The 14,611-nt window shown below is 55.2% G+C and overlaps 1 protein-coding gene and 1 long non-coding RNA gene across 2 annotated transcripts; both read right to left on the bottom strand.

Annotated features, from left to right (window-relative positions):
• On the bottom strand, window positions 1-1,391 carry LOC100343557 (metallothionein-2D). Its single transcript, XM_008257317.5, has 3 exons — window positions 1,290-1,391; window positions 710-775; window positions 1-227 (listed from the first exon to the last, which is right to left on the bottom strand). Exons 1-3 carry the CDS (start codon window positions 1,315-1,317, stop codon window positions 136-138), a joined length of 186 nt encoding a protein of 61 aa, XP_008255539.3. The 5' UTR covers window positions 1,318-1,391; the 3' UTR covers window positions 1-135.
• A 7,202-nt stretch (window positions 1,392-8,593) lies between these two features.
• LOC149120961 (uncharacterized) lies at window positions 8,594-14,441 on the bottom strand. The gene is made up of 3 exons (XR_016225034.1): window positions 14,178-14,441; window positions 10,096-10,229; window positions 8,594-8,701 (listed from the first exon to the last, which is right to left on the bottom strand). It is a non-coding gene; the product is annotated as an uncharacterized LOC149120961 (long non-coding RNA).
• Between the last annotated feature and the right edge of the window lie 170 nt (window positions 14,442-14,611).

Genomic DNA, 14,611 nt, shown 5'->3' with positions numbered 1-14,611 from the left:
TGAAGTCAACAACTTTTATTATCATTCACACATTTCACACAAGGAATGGAGCAAAGGGGTCGGACTGCATGGGGGAGAAAATCCAGGTTTGTACACATTGCGCTATTTACATCTGGGAGCTGGGCTCTGCGGGCGTCAGGCGCAGCAGCTGCACTTGTCTGATGCCCCTTTGCAGATGCAGCCCTGGGCACACTTGGTGCAGCCCGCAGGGCAGCAGGAGCAGCAGCCTGGGGAGAGGAGAGAGAGAGGGAAGAGGTCAGAGCTGACTTGACTGGCCCCTCCCCGCCCCCACAGCGGGTCTGGCACAGGCTCGGGCCCCCAGCTCTGCAGGATTCTTTGTTCAGGTTCACAAGCAATGGCATAAGACAAGCAGTGGAGGGTTTTCCCATCAGAGAATTGCCTGGCCCTACCTGAGCCCGGGGCAGGGCAGAAAGACTGGGGCTAAGGATGGAGGTAGACCAGTCTTGCAGAACGTCAGGGAGGAATGCCCCAAGTACTAGGTCTGTCTTGACTGGCTGTTGCAGTCTCTGGCCCTCAGTTTCTACATGCTAACAGAGGCTGGGAATCAACCATCTCTATACTCTATGACTGATCCTGAATCAGGTGCCGGGATGTAGGCAAGCTGCGCACTGCCCTGCTCCTGCCTGCTCTGCAGTCCATCCCCGCCTCTGCTGACCCCCAAGACGCCCAGGGAAAGCCCCACACTCACTCTTCTTGCAGGAGGTGCATTTGCATTCTTTGCATTTGCAGGAGCTGGCACAGGCGCAGGAGTCACCTGGAGGGAGGAGGACGACAGGCAGTGAGCAATGGGTGTGATGCAGAAGAACCAGCAGTCGGTCAGCCGGCTCCCTGCTCAGGACACCGCAGCTGGGTAGCTCTGTGTCCCCATAGCTTGTCTCCCCATAGGCTGGGAGGGGCATGTTACCCTTCTGATTTTACACCCCCCCCAGAGCCTTCTGTTGACAGTCCTGATAGGCGATGTCCCTGTCACCTCCTAGCCCGGGCAGCACAAGTATTGCTTAGGGCACAAGGTGCTGGTCAGCAGTCCTCGACCTCCTGAGCCGGGGAGTTTCCACCTTACATCCTCCCGCTCTTGAAACGGGAGGCACTGGAATGATGGGAAAGTTCTAAAAGATGCTGAAGGCATTTGACCGGCAGAAAGCACCAGAATTGCAAAGTAAAGGAGTCCACTTCGGCCAGCACTCCCAGTGAGCCCTCTTCCCGCCCCAGAAACCTTTTCTCTGGCTGAGAAAAGGAGACCCTAAGCCTGGAAACCCTGCATCACTTACGGGTGGCGCAGGAGCAGTTGGGGTCCATTTCGAGCTCTGGTGAAGCTGGAGACGCGAAGTGAAAGGTGAAGAGTTAGCTGGGCGGTTGAGAGGCGCGTTGGTACCTAGGAGCCATCCCCAGCTCACTTTATAGTCGGAAGAGAGGGCCCGGGCGCAAAGGCCCCGCCCCGGCCCTTGCACCCGCCCCGGCCCGGGCGCACGGCCCGCCGCCCTGGACCCGGCTGTGCGCACTCCGGGCCGGGTGCAGGATTCCCGGAGCGCAGCTCTGCGCGCACCGCGGGGGCGGTCCCTTGGAGGCAGGCTGGCGTGGGTGAGACTGCGTGCCGGGCCCAACGCCCAGTGTTTCCCGCCGCCCTTCCCCGCTGTTGTGCTCCGAGGGCGCTCCGGGAATCCAGTCCATGCCGTACTCCTGCCCTCTCCCCCAGCCCTGCTGAGTGTTCCCAGCCTCGCGGTTCCCGAAACTCGTGTGCAGTCCCAGCCTCGCGCTCACGTCCCGTGATCGGCGCGAGCTGGGAGCAAGCACAGCGAGGGTGTTGTGTGCAGAGGGCTGGCGGTGGGTGTGACCTTCGCCTGCCCTGTGGCTCTCCCTGTCCCCACGTAGGTTCTGGGCCACGTTTCTCTTGTGCACAGCGACATGGTGGACTCAGGGGTGTGCGGGCACATTTGCCCCAGTTCTTTTACTTAAGCGTCCTCGCTCCTCCCTTAGCCTAGGGCGCCCGCCGTCTGTAATGGAAAGGTTCCAAGGGAGGCTCCCAAGAGGGCGATCTTGTAGCTGTGCAGATCTAACACTGGACAAAAAGAGTGGTTGTTTTTCTTTTAGCATGCCCGTTACCGGAGGGCGGGCGCCCGCGGCTTAAGCGCCGCTTGTGACTCCGGTATTCCGGGGATCGAGGTCGGTGTCCTGGCTTCTTTTCTTCCCGCCCAGCTCCTTGCGAATGCGCACAGGAGAGCAGCAGAAGATGCTTGGGCCCCTGCCACCCACGTGGGAGACCCAGACGGAGTTTGGCTCCTGGCTTTGGAGACCAGGTTGCTGCCATTTGAGTAGTGAATCAGCAGAATATACGATTCTCTCTCTCTCTCTCTCTCTCTCTCTCTCTCTCTCTCTCTCTCTTCCTCCCTCCCTCCCTCCCTCCCTCCCTCCCTCTCTCATCTTCTCCCTTTCAAATAAATAAATGATAAACTATTTCCATTACATGGCATTAATCTACGCCACCCCCTGTTTTATCACTTTCCATCTTTGAACCTTCACAACCCCAAAGGGACATACTAGGTAGAAATTCTTAGAAACTGGACATCTACAGCAGGACTTTGAGCAGCTAGTCCAGGCACAGAGCTAGAAAGCAGCCCTGCTGCCCCTGAATCCGGTCCGTTTCACAGGCTAGGAGAAGGTCTCTCACCTCCCTCTGTCTGCACCACCTCCCTACCACTGGAACCTTTAAAAACAGGAGCAATCCTGGAGGCCTATCAGGAGCAACAAGAGTGACACAGAAGGGATAGAAATAGGAATCTTTACAAAAAAAATTAAATAATAGTGCATTTTTTAAATTGACCACCAGGCTTGCTTTCTTTATTTTTAGTTATTTTTCTATTTCAAAGGCAGAGAGACACAGAGAGACAGAGATGGAGATGGAGACGGAGACAGAGATAGACAGAAAGAGACCTTCTGTCCACTAGTTCACTCCCCAAATGCCCACAACACGCAGGGCTGGGCCAGGCAGAAGCCAGAAGCCAGAAGCCTTGAACTCTATGTGACTTTCCCACATGGATAGCAGGAAGCTGGAATCAGAAGTGGAGCTGAGACTTGCGCCCAGGTACTCTGATATGGGACGCAGGCATCCTGGGGCATCTTAACCAAATGCCTGTGCTAACGGCGCGTTTTATAACAGAAGTGGCCGGCACCCCCAGGATCTGTCAGAACATGAACTGTCTTGCTCATCCCTTTATCATGCAACCTGGATCCCTCTGTAGAGGCTCCTGTCACCTGGTTGACAACAAGGACATCAGACACTCAGTGAAAACACCAGATCTGCCTTATTTCTCTGAAATAAAAACATCTCCTATGCTATGAAGAAAGACAATAAAATAATATCAAAATATAATAGATCTCTTGGAACAATGCCAGCGACAATGCCAGCATTCCATATGAGCACCGATTTGAGGCCCGGCTGCTCCACTTCCGATCCAGCTCCCTGCTAGTGTAGCCGGGAAGGCGGCAGAGGGTGTCTCGGGTGCTTGAGTCCCTGCCACCCTCGTGGGAGATAAGGATGGAGTCCCTGCCTCCCGGCTTTGGCCTCGCGCAGGCTCTGCCATTCCGGCCATTTGGGGAGTGACCAGTGGATGGAAGATCTCTCTGTGTGTCTCTTTCTGTAACTCTGCTTTTCAAACAATAAATAAATAAATCTTTAAAAGATATATAATAGATGCCTTATCACTTGACAGGAGCCAGTCTCAGTTCGTTACATGTATCAACACTCGTAGTCCTTAAGCAGACTCTATTATGATACCCCTTTTGTGGGAGGACATGGAGCCAGGCATGACACTGCTAAGATTAGTGACTGCAGCTCCACGCCCTCACCCTTCACCCCACATCACCCTGTCATGGGAAAGTCCTTGACCTTGAACTCTGGCACAGGGGCAACAGGAAGAAGACCACTGAGCCAGCAGGCAGGTATCTCCGCAGAGCTCTGTGACCTCGTTGGGCTTCTGTGTGCCATCTCTCAAGTCAGGGACACAGCAGGACTAATGAACCAAGGGCCCTTCTGGCTCTGAACTGGGAGAGGCGGGCCTGGGCATCCAGTGACATCAGGATCTACAGCTGAGGTCAGCACAGGAGGACAGTTGTAGCATAAGTTCATTCACACTTTCACTTCCAAGCTGTGTGTCACAGGCTGGTTGCTTAACTCCTCTGGAAGATGGCATCATCTCACCGCCCCATGCACATTCATTGTCTCACTGTTTCCTGTGAAGATCAAGTGTCAGGAAGTTGTGGGGAAGGCGTATTGTCAGTCCAAATGCTGGGGCAGCGTCTTGTGTTACAGGGTTTGGTCATGAGATCACCCACAGGCTCTTAGAACCAGATCAGCAGAGTCCTAATCCCCTCCCCAGCTTCCAATCCGTAGCAGTGTTTCCCACAGAGGGGCCTTTCCAAGGGGCTTGATGGGAGCTAACAGAACTCTGCCATGAAAAAGTCCATGTGGACCCAAAGCCACAACCACCACTGCTTATTCAGCCTTAGCCAGGAGCTGGGCCACTGCCACATTTACCCACGACCTAGAGACATAATCTCTGTTCTACAAATGAGGAACCAGAAGCTCAGAGAGGGTGAGTAAGCCGTCTTCATCACACAGCGTGAAGTGGTGAACTGTGCCGTGAGCCAGGGCTGTGTGCCTGCCATAGCCATGCACTTGGCACTGCCTGCCTTCTGAAACCCTCTCTTTACACAGGGCACCTGCAGGCCAAAGTGGCTCTGACTCCTTGGCCTGAGACACCATCTTCTTTAACATCAAATATCAATTCCTTGACTATGTAAGCCGAGAAGCTACCTGCTGCTGTTAATTACCAGGCGCCTGTGGCTTCTGGCTTTGCTCCTTCCTGGCAGACCCTTATGTCTAAGGCATACAAAAGAAATCAGAGGCAGAATAAAATTCACAACTTTTATTTTCATGTTACATGGCAGGGAAAAAGGAGTATGTAAAAAGGGTCAGGATTGTATGATCTTAAAAAAATAAAACAAACCAACAGGTTTGTGCCCCACACCCTGATCTGGGGCCATCAGGCACAGCAGCTACATGTTTCTGATGTCCTTAGCAGATGCAGCCCTGGGCACACTTGGCATAGCCAGAGGGGCAGCAGCAGCACTCTGGGGGAAAAGAGGAGAGGGAGAGATCAGAACTGACTGCACTGGCACCTCCCTGCCCCAAGAGCAGGCCTGGTAGAGGCTGCACCCAGCGCTGGGGACCCTGACTTCTGGTTGGCAGGCTGTGCCAGGAGACAGCTGGTGGGTCTTTGGGGTGGGGGTTTTCCTATGAAAAAGCTGTCCAGCCCTGCCTGAGCCAAGGTCAGGGCAAAAAGACCAGAGAGGCAGCGACAGGGCCTGGTGGCCACATAGGGAGGCTCTGGCACCATACATCAAGTGTGGACATTTCTCAAGTATCAGCTTGACTGGCTGGAGCATTCACTGGGCCTCAGTTTCCCCATCCTGGAAATGAGGTTGGCAACCAAGCATCTCGAAAGCTCCTGCTGCTCTTGTGCTTAATCAGGTCGGGGTGGGGTAGGGGATGTGCACAGGCTGTCAGCTGCAGCACTCCTGCTCTGGCCCTGGGATGGCTTTTCCCTGCCCCTTGGCTAGTCGGCCGCTCCCCAGGGAAGGCCCCACAGTCACTCTTCCTGCAGGAAGTGAATCTGCCGTCATTGCATGCGCAGGTACAGGGGCAGGAGTCACCTGTGCTCTGAGGAGAAGACATTGAGCAAGGGGCGTGGCACAGGGGACCGTGCGGCGGGTCAGTGCCCTCCCTGCCCCGGCCAATGCTGCAGCCAGGGCAGAAGGCACTCACTCCACTCTGCCTCCCACCAAAGGCCACGGAGGGCTGCATGTCTTTAATCCCGAAGGGGCACGGTCCCCTGCAACGCTGGACACAGCACCGGGGCTGAGGGCTCAGCCTGGCGGCCCCCAACCACCTAGCTGACATGGACCGGGGCGGGGGGCTGGTTATGGGCCTGAACACCCTCAACTCTGACCTGGGAGGCACCGGGAGGGCGGAGGCAAGAGGAAAAGCACTAGAACTACCACCTAGGGGAGTCGGCTCAGCCGGAACTCGCGAAGCCATCTCCCCTCCTACGGCCGCGAAACGGGGATCGTAAGGAGCAGAAGCATGACTTCCTTTACCAGCGGCACAGGAGCAGTTCGGGTGCATTTCGAACATAAGTGAGCCTAGAACCTAAACCGAGAGGTGAAGCGCTCCTCAGACTGCAGGACCGTGCGCCGGGTCACTTCAGAACGGCCAGGAAGGCCGGCTGCACACACCCCGCTCCAGCCCCGGCCCGACTGCACAGCCCTGCCCCCGGCCCCGCCCCGGCTGCACACGCCCCGCCCCGGCCCCCTCGCTGCGCTCAGCCCCGCTGGGAGCGCTCGAGGGCCGAGCGCACAGCGTGCCGCGCGCAGCTCGAGGGGGCGGGGCTCTGCGCCCGGCCCGTACGTGCTGTCCCTGGCGCCCTTTCCAAATTCCAGCAAGGTTACGGGCCATCCCCGTCCGCGAGTGTTCCGGGAACCTCGTCCTGAAAGGCTTCCCCTCCTTGTCCTCGGCTTCGCCATTCCCGGCGTTCGTGTGCACCCCCAGCCTTGGGCTCGCGTTCCCGGACCTGAGCGAGCAGGGAGACTGCTGGTGTGACCTTTGCCTCCCCGTACCTGGCTGTCCCTGTCCCCTGCTCTGGGCCATGTTCCTCCCGGTGTGCCTCGTTCTCTTCCGTCTGTTCTCCACGCTGAGGGATGCATGGGCACATCTAGGACATTCCCCCGGGGCTCCCCGCGCCTTGGCTGGCCCCCTCGCTCAGAGATCCGTGTATCCTGCATTCACTAACAACCTTGGGATATTCACTTTCCGGAGGCAGGAGCTCACAAAACTTTCATTTTTGCACCCTAAAGGGAAGCACTGTTTCTGAGCCTGTTTGCTAATCGCACACCTACAACCCAAGTTCCAGTAACTTGCTCCGTGTGGTCACAGCAGGGCCTGCCCTTGCGGCCGGCGCCTGGGACGCTGCTCCTGGGCGTCTGCAAGGAGGGTAAGGCCCTTGAAGATGTAACTCTGTAACTCTACCCTTCAGATAAATATTTTTTTAAAAATAGGCAACGACAGGAAATTATGGGAAAGCAGACTTCAGACAGATCTTGAGGAACCCTCAAAGGTTCAGAGCCAAGTCATTTTCTGGTGTGATAATTATAAGATCTGTATCTGTGTCAATTTAGCTATTGATTTTTTTTTATATGTCCTGGGTTCCTGGTTCAGAAATCTCTCTCAGGCAGGCCATAGAAAGTAGCATTTCTCCTTCCCCAGGCTGACAGTGGCCTAAGTCACTCCCTGTGCTGCCTTGGCTGACGCTGGGTCACGAGAGCCCTATCGGAGAAGGGGGGAGTAGTGAGGAACCTGGACAGAGAGGCCTTGCTGCATGCGCCTTCCCGGTCTAGGAACCGGCTGCTCTGCAGTGATGTCTCCATGGAACCCAAAAGCACAGGGTGGAGGTGAGAGCCTCAGGGGGCAGAACACATGGAAGAGTCTGGAACTTGTGCGACAGGAGAGGGCAGCCAATCTCCGCCCTTCTCCCACGCGGCCGGTGTTCTTTCCAACAGCCTTTGAATGATTGCAGCCCCACACCCGTAACTACCTTGTCCCTAAGTCCCGAGAGCCACTCCAGCAAGTGACTCAAGCAAGGAGGGGCTATGGGAACCCCAGCTTCTAGTTGATGGGGCAGAGGCACAGGTGAAACACCCTGGGGCTGTGGCGGGGAAGCTGGGAGGGAGGACAGGGCGGGGCCTGAGCCCTAACCTATGAGTGCTGACACCTGTTGCCAGGTAGCGCTACGTTCAGTGCTACAATTCAGGTGCTGTCCCCTGCTATAAAACTAATTGCTGCACGTATGCAAAATGTCCCTGCACATCCTGTGTCGCAGGTGGCCCGAGCTGAGTGTGCGGGAGGAGGAACTGAGTGGAATTTCTCCTTGGGTTCCTAAGGGTGCACTGCTCCCTGGGGCTGGGCTGCCTGCTGTTGTGAGTTTGTGATGAAGACCTTGATGAACTCAGGTGAAGTTTGCAAATCTTTAATTCTTAGCTTCCTCATTTATTTTTGAAACTTCCCTGTTGAGTCTTTGAAAATGGATTTTGTATGTTTTTCTTTGGTTCCATTACCTCTGTAGTTAAATTATTTTATTGACCAAAGTTTAGGCTTAGGATGGATAGGAAAACAGACTCCTCCTTCAGAAGTGAGAAACCCCTGATACGAATCAACAAAGTGAGGAGTGGGATTCCACCCCTGTGGTCACTTTCCTGCCAGAGACCTGATGAAGATCTGACATTGGGCAGGGGGTCAATGAGGGCCTGGCAAGTGTCTATGCCATCAACACGGGAGGACAGAGGTGGCCCCATCCCCACCCCAGCACACCACACACGAGGTCTGGCACAGAGGACCAAGCTCAGTGAGGCCACTTGCCTGCCTGGAGGCACTCTGTCAGTCCACAGCCCAGGGGTCTGCACGCCCAGTGCCCCCCTCCACCCAACTCCTTTTCCAACCTCACAAAGGAAACCAGAGTCAGAATCAAGTCAATGCATTTTATTAACAGTCATGTGTTTCACAGAAAAAGGGGCACAACAAGGGGGCATGGCTGCCAGCAGGGGGCTGGGCTTTCTCGATGGGATCAGCAGCCTGGGGGAGAAAGGGGACAGTGAGAATCAGCAGACCTAACAGGCACCTTCCCGCCCCGACGCAGGCCCTGCCACCAGCCCCACAGCACCCTAGATAGGACCGCAGGGCTCTGGTCTGAGACAGTGCATGAGACTTTTGAGTTATGTGTCCCAAAAGAGAAAGGCCACGCCGCCCACCTCAGCTAGATCAGGCAGAGATCCAGAGAGGGAATGACACAGACTCTGCTGGGAAGGGAGGCCCTTTCCCCTGCAGCAGGCGCTCGGAGTGCATTCTGGGCCCTGCTCCCCTGAGCCAAGGCCCAGCTCTCCAGAGAGGGCGCCACACGCCCCTCACTCGCAGCAAGTGCACTGGCACTCCTTGCATTTGCAGTCACCAGCACAGGTGCAGGAGTTACCACCTGCAGGGAAGAGAAAGTCCTCTGTCCCCATTGCTGGGCAGGCCCCACCCTGGGGCTCCTGTCCCACTCAGAGCAGGTGGAGCGTGGCTCCACCTTCTCCTCCCACCTGCTGGGAAGCTCATGCCCACCCTGTGTGGTTTCCCACAGGGAAGGAAGCTCCCAGCTCCAGCTCCAGTTCATGGATGGTGGCCTGGGGCTGGGATATTATGTCAGGGGCCCAGAAGCTGCAGTCACCCCATCTCTCCCCCAGCTCAGGAAATTCAAAGGCACAGAGTACTGCGCTGGGCCCAGCAGCCCTGGTGGTGGGGTGAGGAGATGAGCAGCAGGAGGCCTGGAGCCTCTCTCCTCCCACCTTGAAGTGGGAGCTGTTGGGGCATGGGAATGCCTAAGGCTGATTCGGAGTGTGGGCAGGGGGAAAGAATGAAAAGCAGTAAGGTGGTGCCTTCCAGTAGAACTCTGTGCGCTCCCTTCTGCATGCCCAGGGACAACTGTCCTGCAGCTGAGAGACGCACAGCCCGAGGCTCAGAAAGCCGGTCCCTTCCTGGGCGTAGGTGCATTCGGGGTCCATCTCGGGCGAGGTGAGGTCTGAGGTTCAAGGTGAGAGATCCAGAGACAGCTGGGCTGGTGGAAAGTGCCCTGGAGCCCGGGAGGCATCTGCTCCGTTAGTAGTAAGTGGAGGGGGCCCGGGTACAAATGCCCTTGTACCCACCACGCTCAGGCAGTGCTGCCTATGTCTCCTGACTGGGCCGTGCGCATTCTGTGGGCCAGGTGCTCCATGCTCACGGGGACGGCGGGCTGTGCACTGAGCGAGGCTGTGGCAAAGCTGACTAGGTTGTCTGCCGTCCCCGCCCCATGGAGTTCCAGAACTCATCCCAGGGTCCTGCTCCCCCTACCCCCCCCCCCAGAATTTCAGTGTTGCTTTTTATTTTTAAAGATTTATTTTTATCTATTTGAAGAGGAAAGAGAGAGAGAGAAAGAAACGAGCTCTTCCACCCACCAGTTCCCTCCCCACATGGCCAAAACCGCCAGCGTGGTGCCAGACTGAAAGCAGGAGCCAGGAGTTCCTCCAGGTCTCCGGTGTGGGAGCCTGGGCCCATTGGCAGCGAGCGGGATCTGCAGACCTCACGTTAACTGTAAAAGAGAGAAGCGGTGGTTTTTCTTTCATTATTGCGGACTATTGATTGCACGACACTTAGTGGGAGCCAGGCCCTGTTTAATCTCTCGTTCTCTGAGCCCTCACAAGGATCCTAATAGGATGCCCTAATTGGACAAGTCCAAGGCAAGGGTCAAGCACTGTGCTCAAAGCCTGAGACCTGGGAGGCTGTGCAGTGGCTGAAAGCCGGGCGGCCTCCGTGTGGCTGCTGTGTCTTCCAGGGGGCTCTAGAACTCTCTGACAAGAGCAAGCTCCAGGCTCCACGCTGGGGAGGGGCCAAAGTGCCCTGTAAGTGTAGTCATTGAGGGGACTTGAAAATGTGTATGTAAATTGGGTAAAACATCAGTTTATTTTGGTGCAAGAAATTTTTGTAATCTCTGCATACAAGTGGTCTTCAAAAAGCTCATGGAGAATTAAAGAATTGCATGGATTAGAAATAATTTGGACCAACACAATTCATATTTTAATTCTGTGTTTTACATGAATGTGTATTTATGTAGACGAGTATATATGCACACACATACATTTCTGATGTTCTGGCTATCTTCTATGTCTGGAATAAGACCGATGTCTGTTTTCATTGGTGGTGAAAAGCATTCTATTCATATAAATGTATTTAAGAAGATATGAATTGTTTCAGCATTCAGTGTTAAGTCCTACATGGTGATGTGGTAGCAGACAGGGGAGTCAGTGTTCTGCGCTCATCAATGTGTCCCTGGTGTGGATCAGTTATGGGGGGAGAGTGAGTGACTCATTTAGACTACGGGGGACAAGGTCATGGATGGATGAAAACTACATAGGAGACGCAGCTGAGCACAGTAGGCCTGGCGGCTTAGTCTGTGTGTAAATAACTATCTCGCAGGCTCTGCAGAATGTAAAAGATGCAACAGCTGATACTACAGAGCTCTGACCACTGATCGAACTCCATTCTAAATTCCTTCCATGCAGTAAGTAGTTAAATCCACCAGCCTGATGCTATGATCATGCTCCCCTGCCAATTTTTCTTGAGAGCTATGAGAAGTGGATACACACACACGAATGCACACACAGATATACAAATTTCCCTTTTACATGTTCACTCCCCAAATTCAGGTAACAGGGAGGTGGGGCCCAAGCTGAAGACAGGAGCTGAGAACTCACTCCTGGCCTCCCCACAAGGCAGCACAGCCCCAGCGATGTGCGTTATCACCTGTTGCAGTCAGGGTGCGTGTTCGCAAGAAGCTGGAAACAAGAGGGCCGGGATTCGAATCCAGACACTCTGATGTGGGCTGTAGACGACCTTAGCGGTGTTCTGTAAACTGGGCCAAACTCTCACCTCATGCCCCTTTAAAGTTGAGGAGGCGGCTGCACAGAGCGGGTTTGTCACCCAGGCTTAAGTGAGTCAGATGGGTTTGCACAGGTACATGCTGACTGGAGCGTCACGCCCTCACTCCTGCCCCTCGGCCACCTGGAAGACACTGAACTCTGGCGGGGGCAGTAGTGGGACGAGGCCTGAGGGGGCCGTCAGCTCCCTCTGCACACTGGGGGACACCTCCGGCTCCAGTTCCCGTCAGTTAGCCAGGGGAGCATTTGGTGCCCCCCCCCCCCAGAGGCACCGCCAGCCTGAGCTGAGAGAGCCGGGATTGAGTGATGTCATTGCCTGCCAGCTGAGGTTAGGGTTAGAGCCCAGCAGTAGCAGGGTTCAGACTCTGACTCCTAGGCTGTGTGACCTGGGGCAGGTGGCTTAGTCACTCTGGGAGAGGACACAGTTATCACTCTCACTAGGCCATGTGGAAGTACAACTGATAGGGAAAACTGCAAAAGCTTTTGTGTTTGTCAGATGCCCTGGCATCGTCGTGGCATAGTCTTGTCACAGGGGGCTTCCTGTTGGAGGTCATCCCACTCCCATCCCCAGCTCCTGTCCCAGACAGGTCTTTGCCTAAGGGCTTGTGAGACAGGATCGTTTCTCTGAAAGTCCATGTAGAAAGTATGAGCCTCACCACCACTGTTAAGCCCTCTCTGGGAGCAGCCCACTCTCATTTAATCCCTAGGGAGAGGTAGGCTCTTTCCACAGAGCAGGAAATGAGGGTCAGGTCACACACAGTAAGTGGTGGGCTGGGCCGTGAACCAGGGCTGCCTGACACCAAACCCATGCGCTTGGCCCGGGCTGCCCTCTGAAGTCAGTCTTCACACTGGGACCAGGACCTGGCTAGAAGTGTGCTCCTGACTGTCTTCCCCTTGTAAATGACAGGGAGCAGAGCCGACGCCACGGCTCAACACACTAATCTTCCGCCTGCGGCGCTGGCACCCTGGATCCTAGTCCCAATCAGGGCGCCGGATTCTGTCCCGGTTGCCCCTCTTCCAGGCCAGCTCTCTGCTGTGGCCCGGGAGTGCAGTGGAGGATGGCCCAAGTGCTTGGGCCCTGCACCCCATGGGAGACCAGGAGAAGCACCTGGCTCCTGCCATCGGATCAGCGCTGTGCGCCGGCCGCAGCGCACCGGCAGTGGCGGCCATTGCGGGGTGAACCAACGGCTAAAGGAAGACCTTTTTGTCTGTCTCTCTCACTGTCCACTCTGCCTGTTAAAAAAAAAATGACCGGGAGCAGATCGCTAACCAACACCCGGGGGCTTCAATCCCCAGGCACCCTCACTGCAGAGGCCTCATTTCCCCCTGAAGGAGCAGATGCCAGTCCTCTGTCTGGAACCAGTGATCGCATGTCCACTGCCGCCTGCCAGGAAAATGCTGGGCAAGTCCCTCCAAATCCCCGCCGACTGTGGAGCAGCCGTCACATGAAATTGTGGGAAAGACAGATTTCAGTCTGACCTTGAGTGGAACCCTTACATACTCAGAGCTCAGCGGCTTTGGTTGTGTTGCGTTAAATACAGGAAGATTGATAGATCAACACACGTATTTGCTGGCTCTAAAGCTCTCCCTGAGGCAGGTAGTAGAAACTGACATTTTTTCTTCCCACTGTAGACAGAAGCCAGAGAGCCACTCCCCGTGCTGCCTCGTCTGATGCCAGGAGGGATGGGAACAGACAAGCCTGGCTGGGTTTCCCTCTCCTCTGAGCCATGGAGCTGTGCAGTGACTTCCCCCCACACACAAAAGGACTGGGTGGGGGGAGCCTCAGGAGAGCTGGAACGTGGAGAGTCCTGGAGGGCTGTGGGCCCGGAGAGGACAGTCAGGCTCTGCTCTTCTCCCATGCCTCACCTCTGCCCGCCTCACCTGTGCTGTTGATAACAGTCTTAGCACCATCTACACACGTACATAGGTGTGTCCTGATGCCCGAGAACCGCTCCAACAACCGCATCAAACACCAGGAGGCGGGCATGGGAACCCTGATTTACAGCTGCACGGGAGGGGGTGTCAGAAGCACAGGTGAACAACCTGGGACTTGTGAGTGGCATTTAATTTGGGAGGGAGGCTGCCAGCATTGTGGCACAAAGGGTTAAGCCACTGCCTGTGATGCCAGTGTCCCATAGCAAAGTGCTAGTTCAAGTCCTGGCTACTCTGCTTCTGTTCCCGTTCCCTGCTAATGTGCCTGGGAAGGCAGGGAAGATGGTCCAAGAACTTAGGGCCTCTGCCACCCACATAGGAGACCCAGATGGAGCTCCTGGCTCCTGGCTACGGCTTGGCTCAGCCCTGGCCATTGTGTTCATTTGGAGAGTGAGCCAGTAGATGGAAGACCTTTCTCTCTTTCAAATAAATAAATAAATAAATCTTAAAATAAGACAGAAGAAGGAAGGAAGGAGGGAGGGAGTGAGGGAGTGAGGGGAGGAAGGAAGGAGGGAAGGAGGGAGGGAGGCAGGGAGGGAAGGAAGGAAGGAAGGAAGGAAGGAAGGAAGGAAGGAAGGAAGGAAGGAAGGAAGGAAGGAAGGAAGGAAGGAAGGAGAGAGGGGAGGAGGGAAGGATGGAAGGAGGAAGGGTTTTGGGATCTGAGTCCTAACCTGTGGGTGCCGACAAGTTCTCCCTGCATCAGAATTCAGTTGAAGTAGAGGAGACCCAGGTGGTGTTCATTGCTACAAAATCCATGGGCTGCTAGGCAGGCAGAACCCTAGGCATCCTGTGTCACTGCTGGCCTGTGCTGCGGTACAGGAGAAGCTGAGTCTGAGTGGGTCTCTCCTCCGCAGCTAGGGCTGCTCTACTCACTGGGGCTCGTGTCTCAGGTGTCAGGAGTCTGAGACGCAGCTCGCTGATGAACACAGGTGAACTGTGTCAACCTTCACTTTCCTGTGTCTTTAATTTATTGACACTTTCCTGGTGAGTCTTTGAAAAAGGATTTCTTATGGTGTTTTTCTTTGCTTTCATTATCTCCATGGTTAAGATTATTTTATTAACTAAAGTTTAAGCTTGTGATGATAGGAAAGAAAATCTGTTCCTT

Source organism: Oryctolagus cuniculus, chromosome 18 (assembly GCF_051225735.1).
Source record: "Oryctolagus cuniculus isolate XC-2025 breed Fujian yellow rabbit chromosome 18, ASM5122573v1, whole genome shotgun sequence".
NCBI lineage: Eukaryota > Metazoa > Chordata > Mammalia > Lagomorpha > Leporidae > Oryctolagus > Oryctolagus cuniculus.
This window is presented reverse-complemented; position numbering and strand designations above follow the sequence as displayed.